Source organism: Tachypleus tridentatus, chromosome 8 (genome assembly GCF_004210375.1).
Source record: "Tachypleus tridentatus isolate NWPU-2018 chromosome 8, ASM421037v1, whole genome shotgun sequence".
Lineage (NCBI taxonomy): Eukaryota > Metazoa > Arthropoda > Merostomata > Xiphosura > Limulidae > Tachypleus > Tachypleus tridentatus.
In genome coordinates this window covers 119,630,408-119,647,164 of record NC_134832.1, presented here as the reverse complement: position 1 = coordinate 119,647,164, position 16,757 = coordinate 119,630,408, and the positions used below count along the sequence as shown (strand labels likewise).

Sequence of the window (16,757 nt, the reverse complement as noted above, 5' to 3'; positions counted from 1 at the left end):
ATCTTTATCTAAGCCAAGCTAGCGAATAAAATCACATATGTAATCGCCATAACTCCAAAAGGAATGAAACTAGGAACCTGAGATTTTGTTCCCTTACTAAGTGGATCGTGATGGTCTGCATTTGGATATTTATTTATCTCATCCAAGTATGTGCGCGCATGTCCACCTTTATAATGAGGCAAGCTGAAGAAAAACCCCATAGAAAAGACGCGGTTCCTTATATTACAATAAAAATCTAAGACAGACAGTTTGGTTTGGTTTCTTTTAAATCTCGCGCAATGCTACACGATGGCTATCTGCGCCAGCCGTTTCTAATTTAGCAGTGTAAGACTAGAGGAAGGCAGCTAGTCATCACCACCCACCTCCAACTCTTGGGCTACTCTTTTACCAACGAATAGTGGGATTGATCATAACATTACAACGCACCTACAGCTGAAATGGCGAGCATGTTTGGTGTGGCGGTGATTCGAACCCGCGACCCTCAGGATACGAGCCGAATGCCTGAAAGAGTAGACTAAAAATTGGCAGTGGGTGGTGGTGACTAGCTACCTTCTCCCTGGTATTTCACTGCTAAATTAGGAATGGCTAGCCTCGTGTAGCTCTTCGCAAAATTCAAACCAAACCGTATATAACTAATAAGTATATCTGTGGACTCACACCGCTCGAAATCGTGCTTCGATACCCGTAGTGGGCAGAGCATGGATAGCCCATTAAGTAGCTTTGTGATTAATTATAAATAAACAAATAAAACTAATATTGTCGTTAAAAGGTTATGTGCTGAAAGTATAAAATGAAATGTATAAACTACAAAGTTAAAAAATATATTCGTTGTCTTCTAATTTAGAGGCTCCGTTAATTAAAGATTTATTATTATTATTATTTAAGTGTAAAATTGGAGGACAAGTTAGAAGGAAGGTCACCTTTATAAACAAACCACAACCTGTAAAGGAGCGAAAAAATTATATAGGTTATACTTTTATGCTAAAATGGGCTCAGAATACACACACCGAAATAGTCATCTAAAATAAATCAACCAAATAAAACGAGCGAAGCCGGATACTTTCACGACTGGACACTAAAACTAACAACATCATTAAAGTTATAATACAAATATGTTAAATTAACTGTAATTACTAGTATTAACACATGGACAACAAGACAAACCTTCTAAAGTGATGAATTCCTGGTTTGATCCACCTCTAGAAGCCATAGTTTCTGTCCACCCGATATCACTGCAAATTAAAAATATATTGTTTAAACGGTTTCTATTGTTGGTTTTTGTCCTTGTTGCTGTTTTCATTATTCGATTTAAAGAATGAAACGTAATGTTGATTTAGTAATAATGAAAGTTTTATTTATTCGACTAAAGCTTCTAGCTTTCTGACGTAACTTTAATAATGCTCGCTGACTGGTGCTTTCACTGTAGATACCAATTTCACTTACTTGCTAACGTCTTACATATATCCTTCCCCAACGGCACAGCAGCATGTTTGCGCACTTATGACGCTAAAATAAGTGTTTCGATACCCGTGGTGGGCAGAGCACTAACAGCCCATTGTGCAGTGTTCCACTTTGTTACAAACAAACTTACGTATGTACGACAATTTCTCATGTCTCTGATATTTAGTGGAAACAAGCACTAAATACTCACATACAGTCTACATATCCAAAATAGTGAGAGATTATAGGAATATAACTAAATAATTAAAACTGCAGACTTTAAGATCTTCTGTAAATATAATTCTTCAAAAATGCATATTCTAACTGAGGAAAAAGTTAGGACACCCCCACATTTATTCCCACTTAAAATGGCTCAACTCACACACAGGTGTATCACACCAGATGCACATGATTAGAAGATCATTACTCAGCATTTTGAATGAGACTTGCCCTATTTAAACCTCAGACATTTAGTTTGGTGTGGTCCTGACTGTTGAAGTGAGAGTGAGCACCATGGTGAGAGCAAAAGAGCTGTCTGAGGCCTTCAGAAAGAAAATTGTAGCAGCTTATGTTTCTGGTAAGGAACTTAAAAAGATCACAAAATATTTTGAAATCAGCCATTCCACTGACCAGAAAATAGTCAACAAGTGGAGGGCTTTCAAAACAACTGCCAACATGCCCAGATCTGGTCGTCCAAGCAAGCTCAACCCGAGAGCAGACCGCAAGATGCTAAAAGAGGTCTCCAACCACCCTAACATGTCATCACGGGACCTACAACAGGCTCTGGCTACTGTTGATGTGAAAGTGCATGCCTCTACAATCAGAAAGAGACTGCACTAGTTTAACTTGCATGAGAGGTGTGCAAGGTGAAAACCTTGCAGAAGAGTCCAAAATTGAATTATTTGGACACCATAACAGAGGACATGTTTGGCGTAAACCAAATACAGCATTCCAGGAAAATAATCTCACACCAACTGTGAAGCATGAAGGTGGAAGTGTTATGGTTTGGAGCTGCTTTGCTGCAGCAGGACCTGGACAGCTCACAATCATAGAATCCACCATGAATTCTTCCGTGTATCAGAGGGTGCTCGAGGATCATGTGAGACCATCTGTAAGAAAAGTAAAGCTGAAGCGGACCTGGACCCTGCAACACGACAATGACCCAAAACATACCAGTAAATCCACAAAGGATTGGCTGAAAACTAAGAAATGGAGAGTCCTGGAATGGCCGAGTCAAAGCCCAGATCTTAATCCCATTGAGATGCTGTGGGGTGACTTGAAACAGGCTGTACATGCAAGAAACCTCTCAAACATCTCACAGCTGAAAAAAATTCTGCATTGAGGAGTGGGGCAAACTTTCTTCAGACCGATGTCAGAGACTGGCTACAAGAAGCGTCTCACTGCAGTTATTTCAGCCAAAGGGGTAACACTAGATATGAGGGGGTAGGGTGTCCTAACTTTTTCCTCACTTGGAATATGCATTTTTGTAGAATTGCATGTACAGAAGATCTTGAAAAGTCTTCTCTTCAGTTTTAATTGTTTAGTTATATTCCTATAATCTCTCAGTATTGTTGAAATTGAGATTAAATATCTATATATCCAAAAATGTTACAAAAATACACAGGCTTTCATTGGGTGTCCTAATTTTCTCACATGACTGTAGCTTAACCAACAGACTAACTCGCTAAATCAGTAACCAATCATCACCGACGCCACGTTTTATATCGTTTAAGCAGCTTTGTACATTTTTAAAGTGGTTACAGGCACAAAGCCACGTTATTCAGACCGATAAACAACAATATAAACGTTTAAGTTTTATAATTAGTTATTGTATATTCAAAAATTCTTAAACATTTCTAAGAAACGTTTGAATTACAACTGAATAACAAATTGAACGTAAAAAAAAATAAATCAGCAAACATGAAAACCCAACCGAAATGTATGCTTATGTCATTATAATGATGCGTGAAAAAAAAAAAAAGCCAATAATAATGTACGTTTCAGTAGATTGGTCTAATAAGTCACAAGCTCGAAGCCTAAAAGTTGTAGATAGTAAAACCGTTTTTGTACTTTATTCTTACTATAAATGAATAACTTCAAATTTACTTTGGTCTGCCCAAGCAAAACAACATTCTCGAGTTAAGAAACATTTACATATATTTTCAATATTTATAAATGTTAACGTACAGCTGTATACAATATTTACCTTATAGGCCTGCACACTCTAAGCTCCACCTGGTGGTCTTGTCTTGACTCAGATATAATGTCAAACACTTCTTCATACGTTCTACCCTGTAAAGAACGCCCGTTCCACTCGAGCACTTCATCCCCTGTAAAGACAAGGTAGAAATATTTATTAAATGTTTATTTACAAGTAAAGTTCTGAGTTGCTGTGTATCAAGTAACAGAAATTGAAGGACCTAGTTGTATTGTCTGCTTCTTTGTTGTTGTTTTTTAATTTCGCGCAAAGCTACACAAGGGCTATCTGCGCTAACCGTCACAAATTTAGCAGTGTAACACTAGAGAGAAGGCAATTAATCATCTCCGTCCACCGCCAATTCTTGGGCTACTTTTTTACCAACGAATAGTGGGATTGACCGTTGCTTTATAAAGCCCCCACGGCTGAAAGGGTGAGCATGTTTGGTGTGATGAGGATTCAAACCTGCGACCGTCGGAGTACGAGTCAAGTGCTGGTCATGCCGGGCTGTGTTGTCTGCTATCGTATTTAAATACACTTTTTCGAGTCTGTTTTTAGCTACGTATTTCTAAAGACAACTTAAGCTGTTTTGAATTATACGTCGATAAACATATTCAGTAAACTAGTAAACTATTTCACATTTTTGTAACATCTTTCTTGAACTAATTATAAAAGTAACTTATTACTAATTTAATGTAAAATAATTAATTTGAAAATGACGAACAAAACATCTATAAACACTTCTCACTTACTACTGAAAAATTTTGACATAAACGTTAGAACTTTCATTTTGCACTCGGCATTGTTACCAGAACCGCTCAAAGTTTAACTTTCAACATGCTCACATCACTCGGGGGCCAAGCGTGTTAAGGCGTGCGACTCGTAATCTGAGGGTCGCGGGTTCGCATCCCGGTCGCGCCAAACATGCTCGCCCTTTCAGCCGTGGGGGCGTTATAATGTGACGGTCAATCCCACTATTCGTTGGTAAAAGAGTTGGCGGTGGGTGGTGATGATTAGCTCCCTTCCCTCTAGTCATACATTGCTAAATTAAGGACGGCTAGCACAGATTGCCCTCGAATAGCTTTGTGCGAAATTCCAAAACAAACAAACAAACACATCACTCGATGTTAGGCAAGTTCGAATAATATTTTTAATTATTATTTAATGTTAAAGCAAATACTTACCCAAATACTCGAAAACATATTTCTACCATAAGTGTAGCCTTCGTGTCTAAGTAATATTTAAACTTCAAGTACACTATTTTATATCCTTGATCTTGTACATCTATATGAAAGTTTGTATTTTATTTTTTACGATTTTAACTGTATATAATTGGCAAAACCCTAATACAGATCCGAAAATCTAAGAAAATCCAGGATCCTGGAGTCAGCATGTAAAATCCTATTTGAGGAGACATTCGTAAGTCCTGTAATCCCTGAACAAATCCTGGAAAACAGAAACACTAGCTTCGAGCGATGAAATGTTACTTGACAAGTGAGCCTTGTGTCTAGTCTATTAACCACGGCGATACTAAAGACCGTTAACGACACTGTTGGCGTTTGTGGTGAAGACACTGCAAAGAAATCTTGTCGTCGCGTATCGTGTCAAAAATTGAAATTGTAAAAGTAATTTTGTTAATAAAAAAGGGATCTGATCTCGTTTAGAAAAACCAATCAAATTGCATAATGCTAAAATGTAAGATGAGAAATGACAAAAACAAAATAATATGTAAATAAAATATAAACATACCGCTTTAAGTTAGGTTTAATGTACGCTTTTTTATGGCGCCCTCTTTTCGTTTTGTTTCCTCCTCTTCCCTCATTTTTCTTATTAATTGTTGTTACTATATAATATTGTAGTAGTAATAATAGTAATGCAGTTTTAAAATTTCGTTAGTTTTAAATGTGTATTTTCATATATGATTTATATGCTCTTATAATCATAACTGCACATATCATGATTCTAATTATCTCACGTCACAGCACTTCTTTTTTTCCAAAAATTTGTTTAAGTTTCTGGCCTCGTACAAATGTGGACGATTTACATAGTAACTTTACGCTTTACTCTTTTAATTGAAATATGGTTACTGATCACTGTCTTATTCATTTTTGGTTAATTTTAGAAGATTTCCTGGAATGCGTATATTTCTATATTTCGTTCCTTTGAGAATTTTCATATGAACTTTACTAACTGGCCCGGCATGGCCAGGTGGTTAAGGCGTTCGACTCATAATCTAACGGTTGCAGATTCTAATCCAGGTCGCACCACACATGCTCGTCCTTTCAGCCTGTGGGCTTTATAATTTGATGATCAATCTCACTATTCGTTGGTAAAGAGTAGCCTAAGAGTTGTCGGTGGGCGGCGATGACTAGCTGCCTTCCCTCTAGTCTTGCATTACTAAATTAGGAACGATTAGCGCAGGTATTCATCGTGTAGCTTTGCGCGCAATTCAAACAAAACTTTACTAATTTTATCAAACGTATTGCCTCCAATCATATTCTTCCAAATTAATTATACCAAATAAAACACAGAGATATTCTGAAACTTCGTACAGCGTTTTTGTTCAAATAAAATAGCGTTTTTTTCGTATCTGCTCAAACATAACGGAAATCTATGACACACAAAAAAACGATTACTTTTACAAACAGAAATACCCGGCCTCTTGGCAGGTATAACTGCTAGGGCCTACGGCCTTTTTGGAATTGTCTGACAGTTTTACAGTAAGTAATGTACACATCATACTTGATGTTAAATAATATTCACCATACATGAGAAAAAACATTTTCTTGAAATTTTAGTTTCAAAATAAGCTATCATCACAGGGTAGATTTTCTTGAAGTATTTCTTTGTACACGCTGTTATCACTGAAAGTGCCTTGTTTTTCTGTTACAACACTCATGAGATTTTCACTAATAAAAAACAATTTTTTAAATGTTTGTTTTTGATTGATTTATACTTGAAACTTACTTCTTTTCTGTATTTTTATTTATTAAATCTGAAAAATATCGTTTCTGTGGAAATTTCAATTGTTTTATTTATTTCTCACCTATAAAAACATTGCTTAGTTTTGGACGTAAACATCGCAAGCTCTATCACAATAATATGGTGTGAAAATCATTTTGTAAAAAAAAAAAAAAAAAAAACTCATTACAATTCATTAATTTGTGACAAATATTTTATTATGAAAAGTAAATACAAATTTTGTTTAAGATCTAACATACTGATTCACAAGCAAAGCCACATCGGCCTATCTGCTGTGTCTGCCGAGAGGAATCGAACTCCTGATTTTAGCATTGTAAATCCGTAAACGTGCCGCTGGTTTAGCGGTCGCGTTTATGATCAGTAAAGTATTTGTATGTTTAATTTTACGGCAAAGCTACAAAGACTGTCTGCTGCTGTCTGTATTTTGATTTACTGGTCGGAAGGAAGGCAGCCATTCAACATCATCAACGCTAAGAAATTGACTGTCCTCTTATAACGCACTTAAAACGCACAAGTTTGGAAAATATTTTGCGATATCGTACGAATTCGAACTTAGCTTGTCAGTTCCAAAATCCGGAGCTCAACCACAGGGCCAATCCGCGCCATAATTTGTAAAGAAAACTAAGAAGGGGAAAAAAATGTCATCCCTTTATTTTCCTTCAACCCTTATATTAAACCTGTTAATATTTTAAAGTAGGTAGTACTTCCCCTTTTATTATTAAGTTTCTATATACAGCAAACTTACTCAGCGATAGACCATACATTAAAGTAAACTAACTTAGTTAAATATAATTTATCTTCATAACCTTTTGATCATAATAAAAATTTGTAACTAATTAGATGTGGATTTAGAATGGAAGAAATATTTAAATAAAATATACACCTTTTTCACCAACTTTATATATAGTTCAAGATTTTGGTTTACAATATTTAAGACTGCCATAAAGCAAACAGTACATAAATTTCATGTAATATATTTAGTGATTTAATATAAGTGATTGCTTAATATAAAACTAGTATTTTATGTTTTTATATTGATTAATCATGTTGAAGGTTCTCCATTAAACGAATGAACCAAATTTTAATTAATATTTCTGATAATAATATCAAATTCACCTCTCACCTGGACGCAGGTGTCCAACAGTATCAGCCACACTGCCCTTTTTCACCTTTTCCACCAAAGCACCAAGTCTACCTGATTCCAAGAACCTTCCACCAACAACCTTCAAACCTAAGATGGCGGCTGAGGTGGCGCTGCCGTCAACTTCTTTTAAAGTTTTCTTTAAGATCATATGACCTATCATCCTGGTCCCATCGGATGAAGACTTCCATGCAATCGGATGCTGAAATATATATAAGGATAAAAATTAATCACCAATATAACCTATTCTTAACAAGTAAAATTCAGTTATAGACACAGCTGGCTTTGGGAATCTTAACTTAATTCAATCTTTTCCCTATCTGTAAGTCATCTGATATGATCCTTTTTCTAACTGTAAACCACCTACCTGCCTTGACAATTTCCCTACCTGGAAATCGCTTGAATTAATCAATTTCCTACCTGGAAACCACCTGGCTTAGTAGTTTCCCGATCTGTAAATAATCTGATATAATCTTTCTCTTGCTGTAAATCACCTGACTTAATAAATTTCCTACCTGGAAACCACTTGATCAAATAATTTCCCCATCTGTAAATAATCTGATTTAATTTTTCTCTAGCTGTAAATCACTTGAATTAATCGTTTTCTCTCTCTCTGGAAATCACATGATTTAATCACTCTCATATCTGGACATCATCATTTTTAATCTTTTCTTTATCTGAAAATTATTTGATTTAATCACTTTCTTATTTGGAAATCATCTGATCTAGTAATTTCTCTATCTAAAATTCACCGGATTTAATCATTTTCATATATTGAAACCATTCGGTTTATCTATCTGCAAATCGCCTCTGACTTGATAAAATTCCTAAATTATCAACAAGTAGTATGAGACATTTATTAACAGTTCAAAAACTGGGACGTTTAATCTGACTTTTGAGGTGAACCTTCATATATTTCACTATCATTGATATTTCAAAGATATATAGAGTCCTTTTTTTAAGATAGTTTGATTTATAAAATATGCAATAGATAAAATGAAAGTGTCAATAGCAGTAACTACTAGGTTAATATGGTGAGGAGTCAAATGAAACGTTAACGTTACGTTATATAAAAACAGAAGACAAAACTCCACGAGTTAAAACAGGGCCAAAACATCAAGAGTGGATTTATTTGAAGATAAGTAACAAAACCCGATATTTCAATGCTTCTGTTTGCGTGACTGGAGTTGTGTTAGGAGGGTGGCGTTAAGAGTAATGTAGACTGTTTTCCTAATACCTCATATTGTACAGATTTTCATGAAACCTCTCGTAAATCACGATGTTCTACTTGTCATAGATATAAATAAACTCTAAGTCTGTAAGTGTTTGAATACTTTCTACAACATATTCGTGACATTCTTACGTGGTTCAGCAGTAGGTTTATAGACTTACAATGCTAAGATCCAGGGTTAGATTCCCCATGATGGAGAAAGCATAGAGAGTATATTGTATAGCTTTGCGCTAAAACAAAAAAATGTTCATGACAGAAATACTCGTGCACAAATTAATACCCATACCTCTATAGGTAAAAATTAAAATCCATATGTATTTCTATACGGTTATAATTGAGTACATAATTAGGAACTAGTATAAAAAACAAAATTTGATTACTTACTTTAAGATTAGTATTTCCTTAGGTAAAAATTGTACCTCAAATTATCGCTTTTATAATACATCAAAATTATATTCAAAGTAGACTAAACAACATATCTAGTAATTATGTTAATTATTAATACTTTAAATTCTAGACTATACACTAATTACATGTCGTTAAATGTGATTTTTTAATGATGTTACGGCAATTAAAACGCCCGCTAACTTCACCCCTTTGTTCTTTTCCCATTTGTTTAGGCCTAATGCACGCACCGTAACCTTTATTATCACACCCAGTCACACGTGACAACGACAAGAGTAAGTGAGAAACAACAAATTAAGATCTTATATAAATACTGTGTTTTAATATCGTATACATTGACGTTATATATGTTTCCCGTTAGTACACCGGTAAGTCTACAGATCTATAACGTTAAGATCAGTGGTTCGATACCGCTGGGTGGATTCAGCAGTAGCCCGATGTGGCTTTCCTGCATGGGGAAAAACACACACACGTTATATGTAAATAGTGATTTGAATGAAAGTAGGTTTGAATTCGTTCGTACACATGAGTGTGAAATAACACTTTCAGTAATTATTTACTGGTACATTCAATGATAATACATATCACTACTGAGGAAACATTGGGCTACCTATGATTTTCCCAACACGAATATCTAAACCTGATTTTTAACCTTATAAGTCCTCAGACCTGAGCAACCAGAGGGCTTGCAGGTTTGCATGAAATACACAAGTTAAAACTGAACAGCAGGCCATAGGGTGAAGTTGGCCATTCTCTAAACAAAGGGTAGAAATTTCATTGAATAATGAAAGTTCAGTTTATATGTTAGAAAATATTTGTCTTCGTTATATTCAAAAATATTTATTATTTTACATCATTTACTCTCTTTCTGTGAAACCTTGTTTATTGAAAGTGTAAAATTGGTATAAACGTCACTCTATGATATAAAATCTAGGTTTTTAATGACTGATTAAATATTTTATTGGTTGATATTACTCGTAAAAATTAGGTAACTTTTAATTAATGACCCATCAATACATTATCAAACCTAGTACAAGAAAGTTAAAAAATTCTAACACTCTTGTTACTAGAATTTCGACACTTACAATCAGTACGAAAGTTATTTTGGAGAATGTGTGTGTGTGTGTGTTTACTTATAACAAAGCCACATCGAGCTAGCTACTGAGCCCACCGAAAGGAATCGAACTGCTAATTTTAGCTTTGTAAATCCATACATTTACCGCTGTACTAGCAGGGAACTATTTTGAATATTTCAATTAGTTAGTTTACAGTTTATTTCGTCTCTTCTATGAGGCTTATAAATGGTTGAATATAGTGTTGAAAACATCGATAACTCTGTTTACAAGACACGAATATCTAAACCAGGCATTACCTTATTATTGTTATCTTCATTTAATGTTGCACTACTACTGGTGTCTATGCCAGAGTCTTTGGTTTGCTGTTCGTCCCAAAGTTCTTCAGAATTTTGTCGAGAGGTAGCACTGTCACGGTTGAAACGAACCGTTTTCTTATGAACCGGACTACCTGCATCGTCCCATATATCTTGGTTGCTATAATAACAGTCCGGTCCTCTCTGTATTGCGTGATCTTTCCTCTGTGTCAACGGAGTCTCTGAGTGACGTGATTTGTATCTGGAGTAAACACGTTCACCTAACAGGGAAAAGTGAATGAAAATTTAATTTAAAAAAATAATACCGAAAAAGGGGAGTACGATTAAGAAAGGGAATTGTTTCTACGACAAGTGGAGGTTCTTACGTCACTGTGACATTAGTATTGAAAACGTTTTTTTCACTACAAAAAGGAGAAGAGTTAAAGCAGAAATTAAATAGAGGGAGAAAGTGCAGTAAACGAAATAGTTTTCTTTAATGTTAATTTTGTAAAGTCCAGTTGATTTAATGGTCGTTCTGACATAATTAAATTTTCCAACATGGGGTATGTCTAAAACTACTAACTTTAAATGTTTTAAACAAGGCCTAATAATTTTTACAGCTTTCAACACTTTGATTGCCTACGGAATGAAGTACAAATAAATAAGATACGGAACGTAAGTAATAGAAGCCAAGTGGACAATGGATCCAGCAAACAGAAGATTAATGTCCATTAGTGAAAAGAAACATTTTCAACGGTAATTTATCAGTGTGAGCTCACTATAATTTGATCACAATGGCTGAAATTGGTAGAACATTTTACGTCTGTTTCACTGTAAAATATTCTTCCTTTCTGTGACGATTTTTTTTTATTTTGACATTTTATCTTTATAATTTCCGCAAAGTTTCAAACCATCTTTATACAAAAATGAGTATGTCTTGTGATACTAGTCTAAAGTACACATGAACAAATCTTTATTTTTGATAGTTAAATAACATTCACAAATTGATAGAAAACTAACGCAGCGGTAAAAAAAAACAACCGAGACTTTATTTTTACGTAGCACATTTCATGTTCAAAAATATCTTTTTTATTCCAGGGTTCAAATACGTTTGATGTTTAAACAGATAACTGTTAACGGTGAGTCACGAAATCCTTCAAAACCAATCTCTACGAGTAAATTATTCCAAATTCACCAACTTTAGGTAAAGATGCCTTAAATATTGCAAAACTAGATGTGTTACTAATTCTGAATATTGTTCTGTTTCGAGACTAAGCAAAATGTTAATGTTTTAACCAGTGAAAATTCCAAAATACATTTTTTTCAAAACTTTCTAAATATCTATCATTCATTTCAACTACCTCAGTTTTAAATATTAAAACTAAAATCAGAAGAATTATGGTCAATAATATTAACAGTTCCCTGCAGATGTCACTATATCGAAGTGCTTTAAACAGAATAAATGTTGGTTGATCACTAAACTCTTTCATTATCGATGGTTCAATTTTAGTTGAGTTGACTGGCCATTAAATGCCGTCAATTACAGTTGTTCGATACATGACAAAATGTACTAATTTCTTAAACCCGTCAATCTTGGTCGTATATTTGACCCGGCCAAAGTAAACTACCTAGTCAATAAACAACGTGAATGTAAGTTGAGCTAATCCCGGGTGAAATAAATAAATGAACAACTACAATTGAACTGGAAATACATCTGGTTCTAGACTCAAAAGAGCTGATAAAGCAACAAATTCTTCCAACACAAAAATTCATCTCAGTAGCTTTGGATTATCAATTGTGGTGCTATAATGGTCGAAACAAAATCTATTAAATTACATCAACTGCAGTGTTTAGTTAGTCCAAATCTATTTTACCAATAAATACAACTAATTTTAGACAGGAAATAACTTAGTTGTCACAAACATTACGGACAACCTTAATGCCCTTTCATTGAACGTTATCGACTATTACTAAATATACAAAAGGCAGTTTTGACCATTCGTTACAAACTGATATCAATATCACATGTATGTTTGACCAAAAAGAAATAACAATCACAGTGTATTGCTTTATTTGTGTAGAATTAAATATAATTCTATTTTACATTCCAAAATAGGTTTTGTTTTTGAATTTCGCGCAAAGCTACTCGAGGGCTATCTGTGCTAGCCGTCCCTAATTTAGCAGTGTAAGACTAGAGAGAAGACAGCTAGTCATCACCACCCACCATTAACTCTTGGGCTACTTTTTTACCAACGAATAGTGGGATTGATCGTACCATTATAACGCCCCACGGCTGAAAAGGCAAGCATGTTTGGTGCGACCGGAATTCGAACCCGCGACCCTCATATTACGAGTCGAACGCCTTAACCCACCTGGTCATGCCGGGCCACAATATATCCAACGTTTATTAAAAATAATATAAAGTATATGTTTTTCGACGTATAGACACTACAAATCGTAATAATTCGTAGCACATTAGACTGCAAATAACAGTTTTATCTTAAAATTTCTCGGAGAAAATGAAGAAAAAACACTCAAAAATATATTAAATATTCAGTTCATTGATTGTATAACAAAAATATTGCTTTAATTACTCACTTAGCCACAAATCTGAAATATACTCTTGTAATGGATTTACTGTTATTAATTTACTGTAATATCCGTCCTTCCACACAGTGGCACAGAGGTGTGTCTGCGGACTTACAATGCGAGGAACCGGGGTTCGATACCCGTGTTGTGCAAAGTTCAGATAGCCCATTATGTAGCTTTGTGCTTAATTCACAATTATTTTAATATATACGTTTGTTTTAGTTTAATGCATGTTGCGTATATTGTTGGATGTGTATTGCGCAAATCTCGCCTATTTTCTAAATTTGTAGTCGATTTATTAGCAATATATGTTTTACGATATCGTATCTTTGAATATTGTTGCCAAGTTCCCCCCCCCCATTGACATAACGATATGTCTGCGGACTCGCACCGCTAGAAACCGGGTGTCGATATCTGTGTTGGGCAGAGCACAAATAGCCTATTCTGTACCTTTGTGCTTAATTCCAAACAAACGAACTGTTGCCAAGTAAATTTTCGAGAATATCGCCTAACGAGTATAAAAGTTAACCGTCGCAACACGCGAAGAGACAGTAATAGAACATTATTGGTCAGCTACAGTCAGTATACTACAGGATGGCCCGTACGTCCCTACCCATCCATATATCTTATGTATCCAGTGTATCTGTGTGCTGCCTGGCATGGCCAAGCGCGTAAGGCGTGTGACTCGTAATCCGAGGGTCGCGGGTTCGCGCCCGCGTCGCGCTAAACATGCTCGCCCTCCCAGCCGTGGGGGCGTATAATGTGACGGTCAATCCCACTTTTCGTTGGTAAAAGAGAAGTCCAACAGTTGGCGGTGGGTGGTGATGACTAGCTGCCTTCCCTCTAGACTTACACTGCTAAATTAGGGACGGCTATCAGAGATAGCCCTCGAGTAGCTTTGTGCGAAATTTCAAAACAAATTCAAACAAATCTGTGTGCTGTACCTTATTCTGGCTGCATAATATTATGTGACGCCATGTTCTGTGAGACATTTTCCTCAACATAGCAGGGGTTATTGTTCCAAATGCCGCGGTAACAGCTGCCTTCAACTCATCATCATCATAACTGAATATAACATAATAACATATGGATGGGTAGGGGCTTACGGGCCACTCTGTATAAGCCTCGGAAGCTATAATTATGGTTAACGCTTATTAATCGGAATACTAAAGATACTTTAACCAGGAACGTTTATAGATTTCGAATATTACAAACTTCAGTGAAATAACTTCGGACGTTGGTATTTCTACGAAGACATTATTTATATTTTCGTCTGAAAAACAAAACAAAAAACTCACGTGTAATGAATACAGCTAGCTAGCAGTCGCGTCAAGTGAAGTGTATCTGTGTATCAACATAAAAGTAATTTGCGCCTCGTGAACTGTCGACAAAATATTCAGTTGCAGACCGGATAAAGAGAGGACTTAATATTGTTTGTAAATTTGTAAAGCTTTTGCATATAAATTAGAATTAATTCGCTCTCCGTGAACCGTTGATAAAATATTCGGTTACATACCAGATAGAAGACCAGTACTGTCTGAAATGTGTAAAACTTTTGTATGTAAATCATTATTTGTGATAACCGCTATTATAGCTTGTATTGTTGTTTGTATATTAAAATATATTCGTGTTATTAAAGAAAATTATATGTATAAATCTTGTTGGCAGATATCATAAATTTAATACATATTTGCATTCAATTAACTTCTAAATTTAAATTTCTGGCTATTTGAAATCGTAATACGTTAAAGTATGTAACAATATAAATCGAAGAATCATCCAAAATAAATTATAATACGTAACATTCTGAATAGTCTCTTAGCTACAGATATGAAAAATACTTTAAATAATAGGTTAGCTGCATATATAAAGGATACTATAAATACTCAAGTGGCTGCACATCTAAAAGATACTATAAATACTCAAGTGGCTGCACATCTAAAGGACACTATAAATACTCAAGTGGCTGCATATCTAAAGGACACCATAAATATTCAAGTGGCTGCATATCTAAAAGACACTATAAATACTCAAGTAGCTGCAAATTTAAAGGATACTTTAAAATACACTAATTTAACTACAGATCTGGAAAATATGTTGAATACTAAGTTGGCTCCAAATGAGTTTTTGTGACAGAAAAAGCGCGACCATGTTTTTTTATTTTACTGGCAGTAACGTGTCGCGTTCAGCTGTTTTTGTAATGCTGAAATCATTTCTATATCATGGCTTTCATGTTATCGTTACTATGGTTATACTGTACCTGCTGAGGTTTTCACCAACTGGCATGGTAAATTTACATGCTTGTTGGATAGTACATGGGGTTGAATGAAAGTGTTTATAAACTCAAATTTTAAAAACGTACTAACAAGAGTGATATTTGAATTTGAAATCATTTCATTAATTTATTTTCTTTAATTATCAGTATGATTTGACTGAGACATCTTAGGATTGAAGAGGAAAATGAAAACCACTTTCGTAAAGACAAGTTTTTGAATGTCTTAAATCAAGGTTTGTTTTTATTCTATTGTTAGCCGCAAACAAATGGCAATCGGCTCATAGAACGGTTTCGATTTTGTTTTTCGTAAAGTACAAACTTTCAGCTCATGGCTTTATCATCTTTTGAATGAACTTAGACCCAATTACAGTTTTGAACTCAAGAGATCAAATCCTATCGATTGATGTATTTGACCACGCCCAATATCTCATAAATTTAGTCTAATTCTGTCTAAATGAATTTCAATTTGAGGGTAAGCTTGTAGATATCCTGATGAGTAATAAATTCGATTCGGGTATATGTGTGTCCCACGCTTGATATTGATGGCGCAGAAAAATATACCTACTAAAGAGGAGATAAAAATGTCACATGGTTAATTTATAATAAACCTGCCTAAAGGAATTTCAAGTGACGCAGCTATTGAGGATTCTTTCTTGTTTTTTTTTTAACAAGCGTATACCTTACCTTTCCACGTGCAGTCAGTGAAGTATAGTTTTAATTGCAGGTCTGAGCAACATACCTACTCCTAAATTTTAAGTTGTAACTTAATTCCACATTTGATTCTTGGGAATAAAAATTAAATCTGATAAATCGTGTATTAACATCGTTCTATGAGTTCTACATTTACAGTTATCTCTACTACAAGGATACATTTTATCGTTTCCATTCTGTAGTTGCTAATTTTATTTGTGTCATTTGCCTTAAGAACTTTTTGCTTCTGTGCAAACATTGTTTGAAAGCATAAAAATACCGAGGGGAGATTGAATATCATTATTATTTTATGTTTTATGATGAAAACACAAAAACAACAAAAATACCCTTCAACTTACCAGTAGAATCAGGCCTTTGAAATGAATAATCTAAAACAAAGCTTCAGTTTTCAAATTGTATGCATGATCGAGACAATAA

The 16,757-nt window shown here is 34.8% G+C and overlaps 1 protein-coding gene across 4 annotated transcripts in view; it reads right to left on the bottom strand.

The window, feature by feature from the left end:
• The window catches only part of LOC143223343 (regulating synaptic membrane exocytosis protein 2-like), a 109,972-nt gene that overhangs the window by 36,745 nt on the left and 56,470 nt on the right, over window positions 1–16,757 (bottom strand). For all 4 annotated transcript variants that reach the window (XM_076451217.1, XM_076451215.1, XM_076451216.1 and 1 more), the window contains exons 4-7: window positions 10,769–11,046; window positions 7,743–7,962; window positions 3,647–3,770; window positions 1,165–1,232 (exon numbers count right to left, since the gene is read on the bottom strand). In XM_076451217.1, the coding sequence (XP_076307332.1) occupies window positions 1,165–1,232; window positions 3,647–3,770; window positions 7,743–7,962; window positions 10,769–11,046 (690 nt within the window). The remainder of the gene's footprint in view (window positions 1–1,164; window positions 1,233–3,646; window positions 3,771–7,742; window positions 7,963–10,768; window positions 11,047–16,757) is intronic.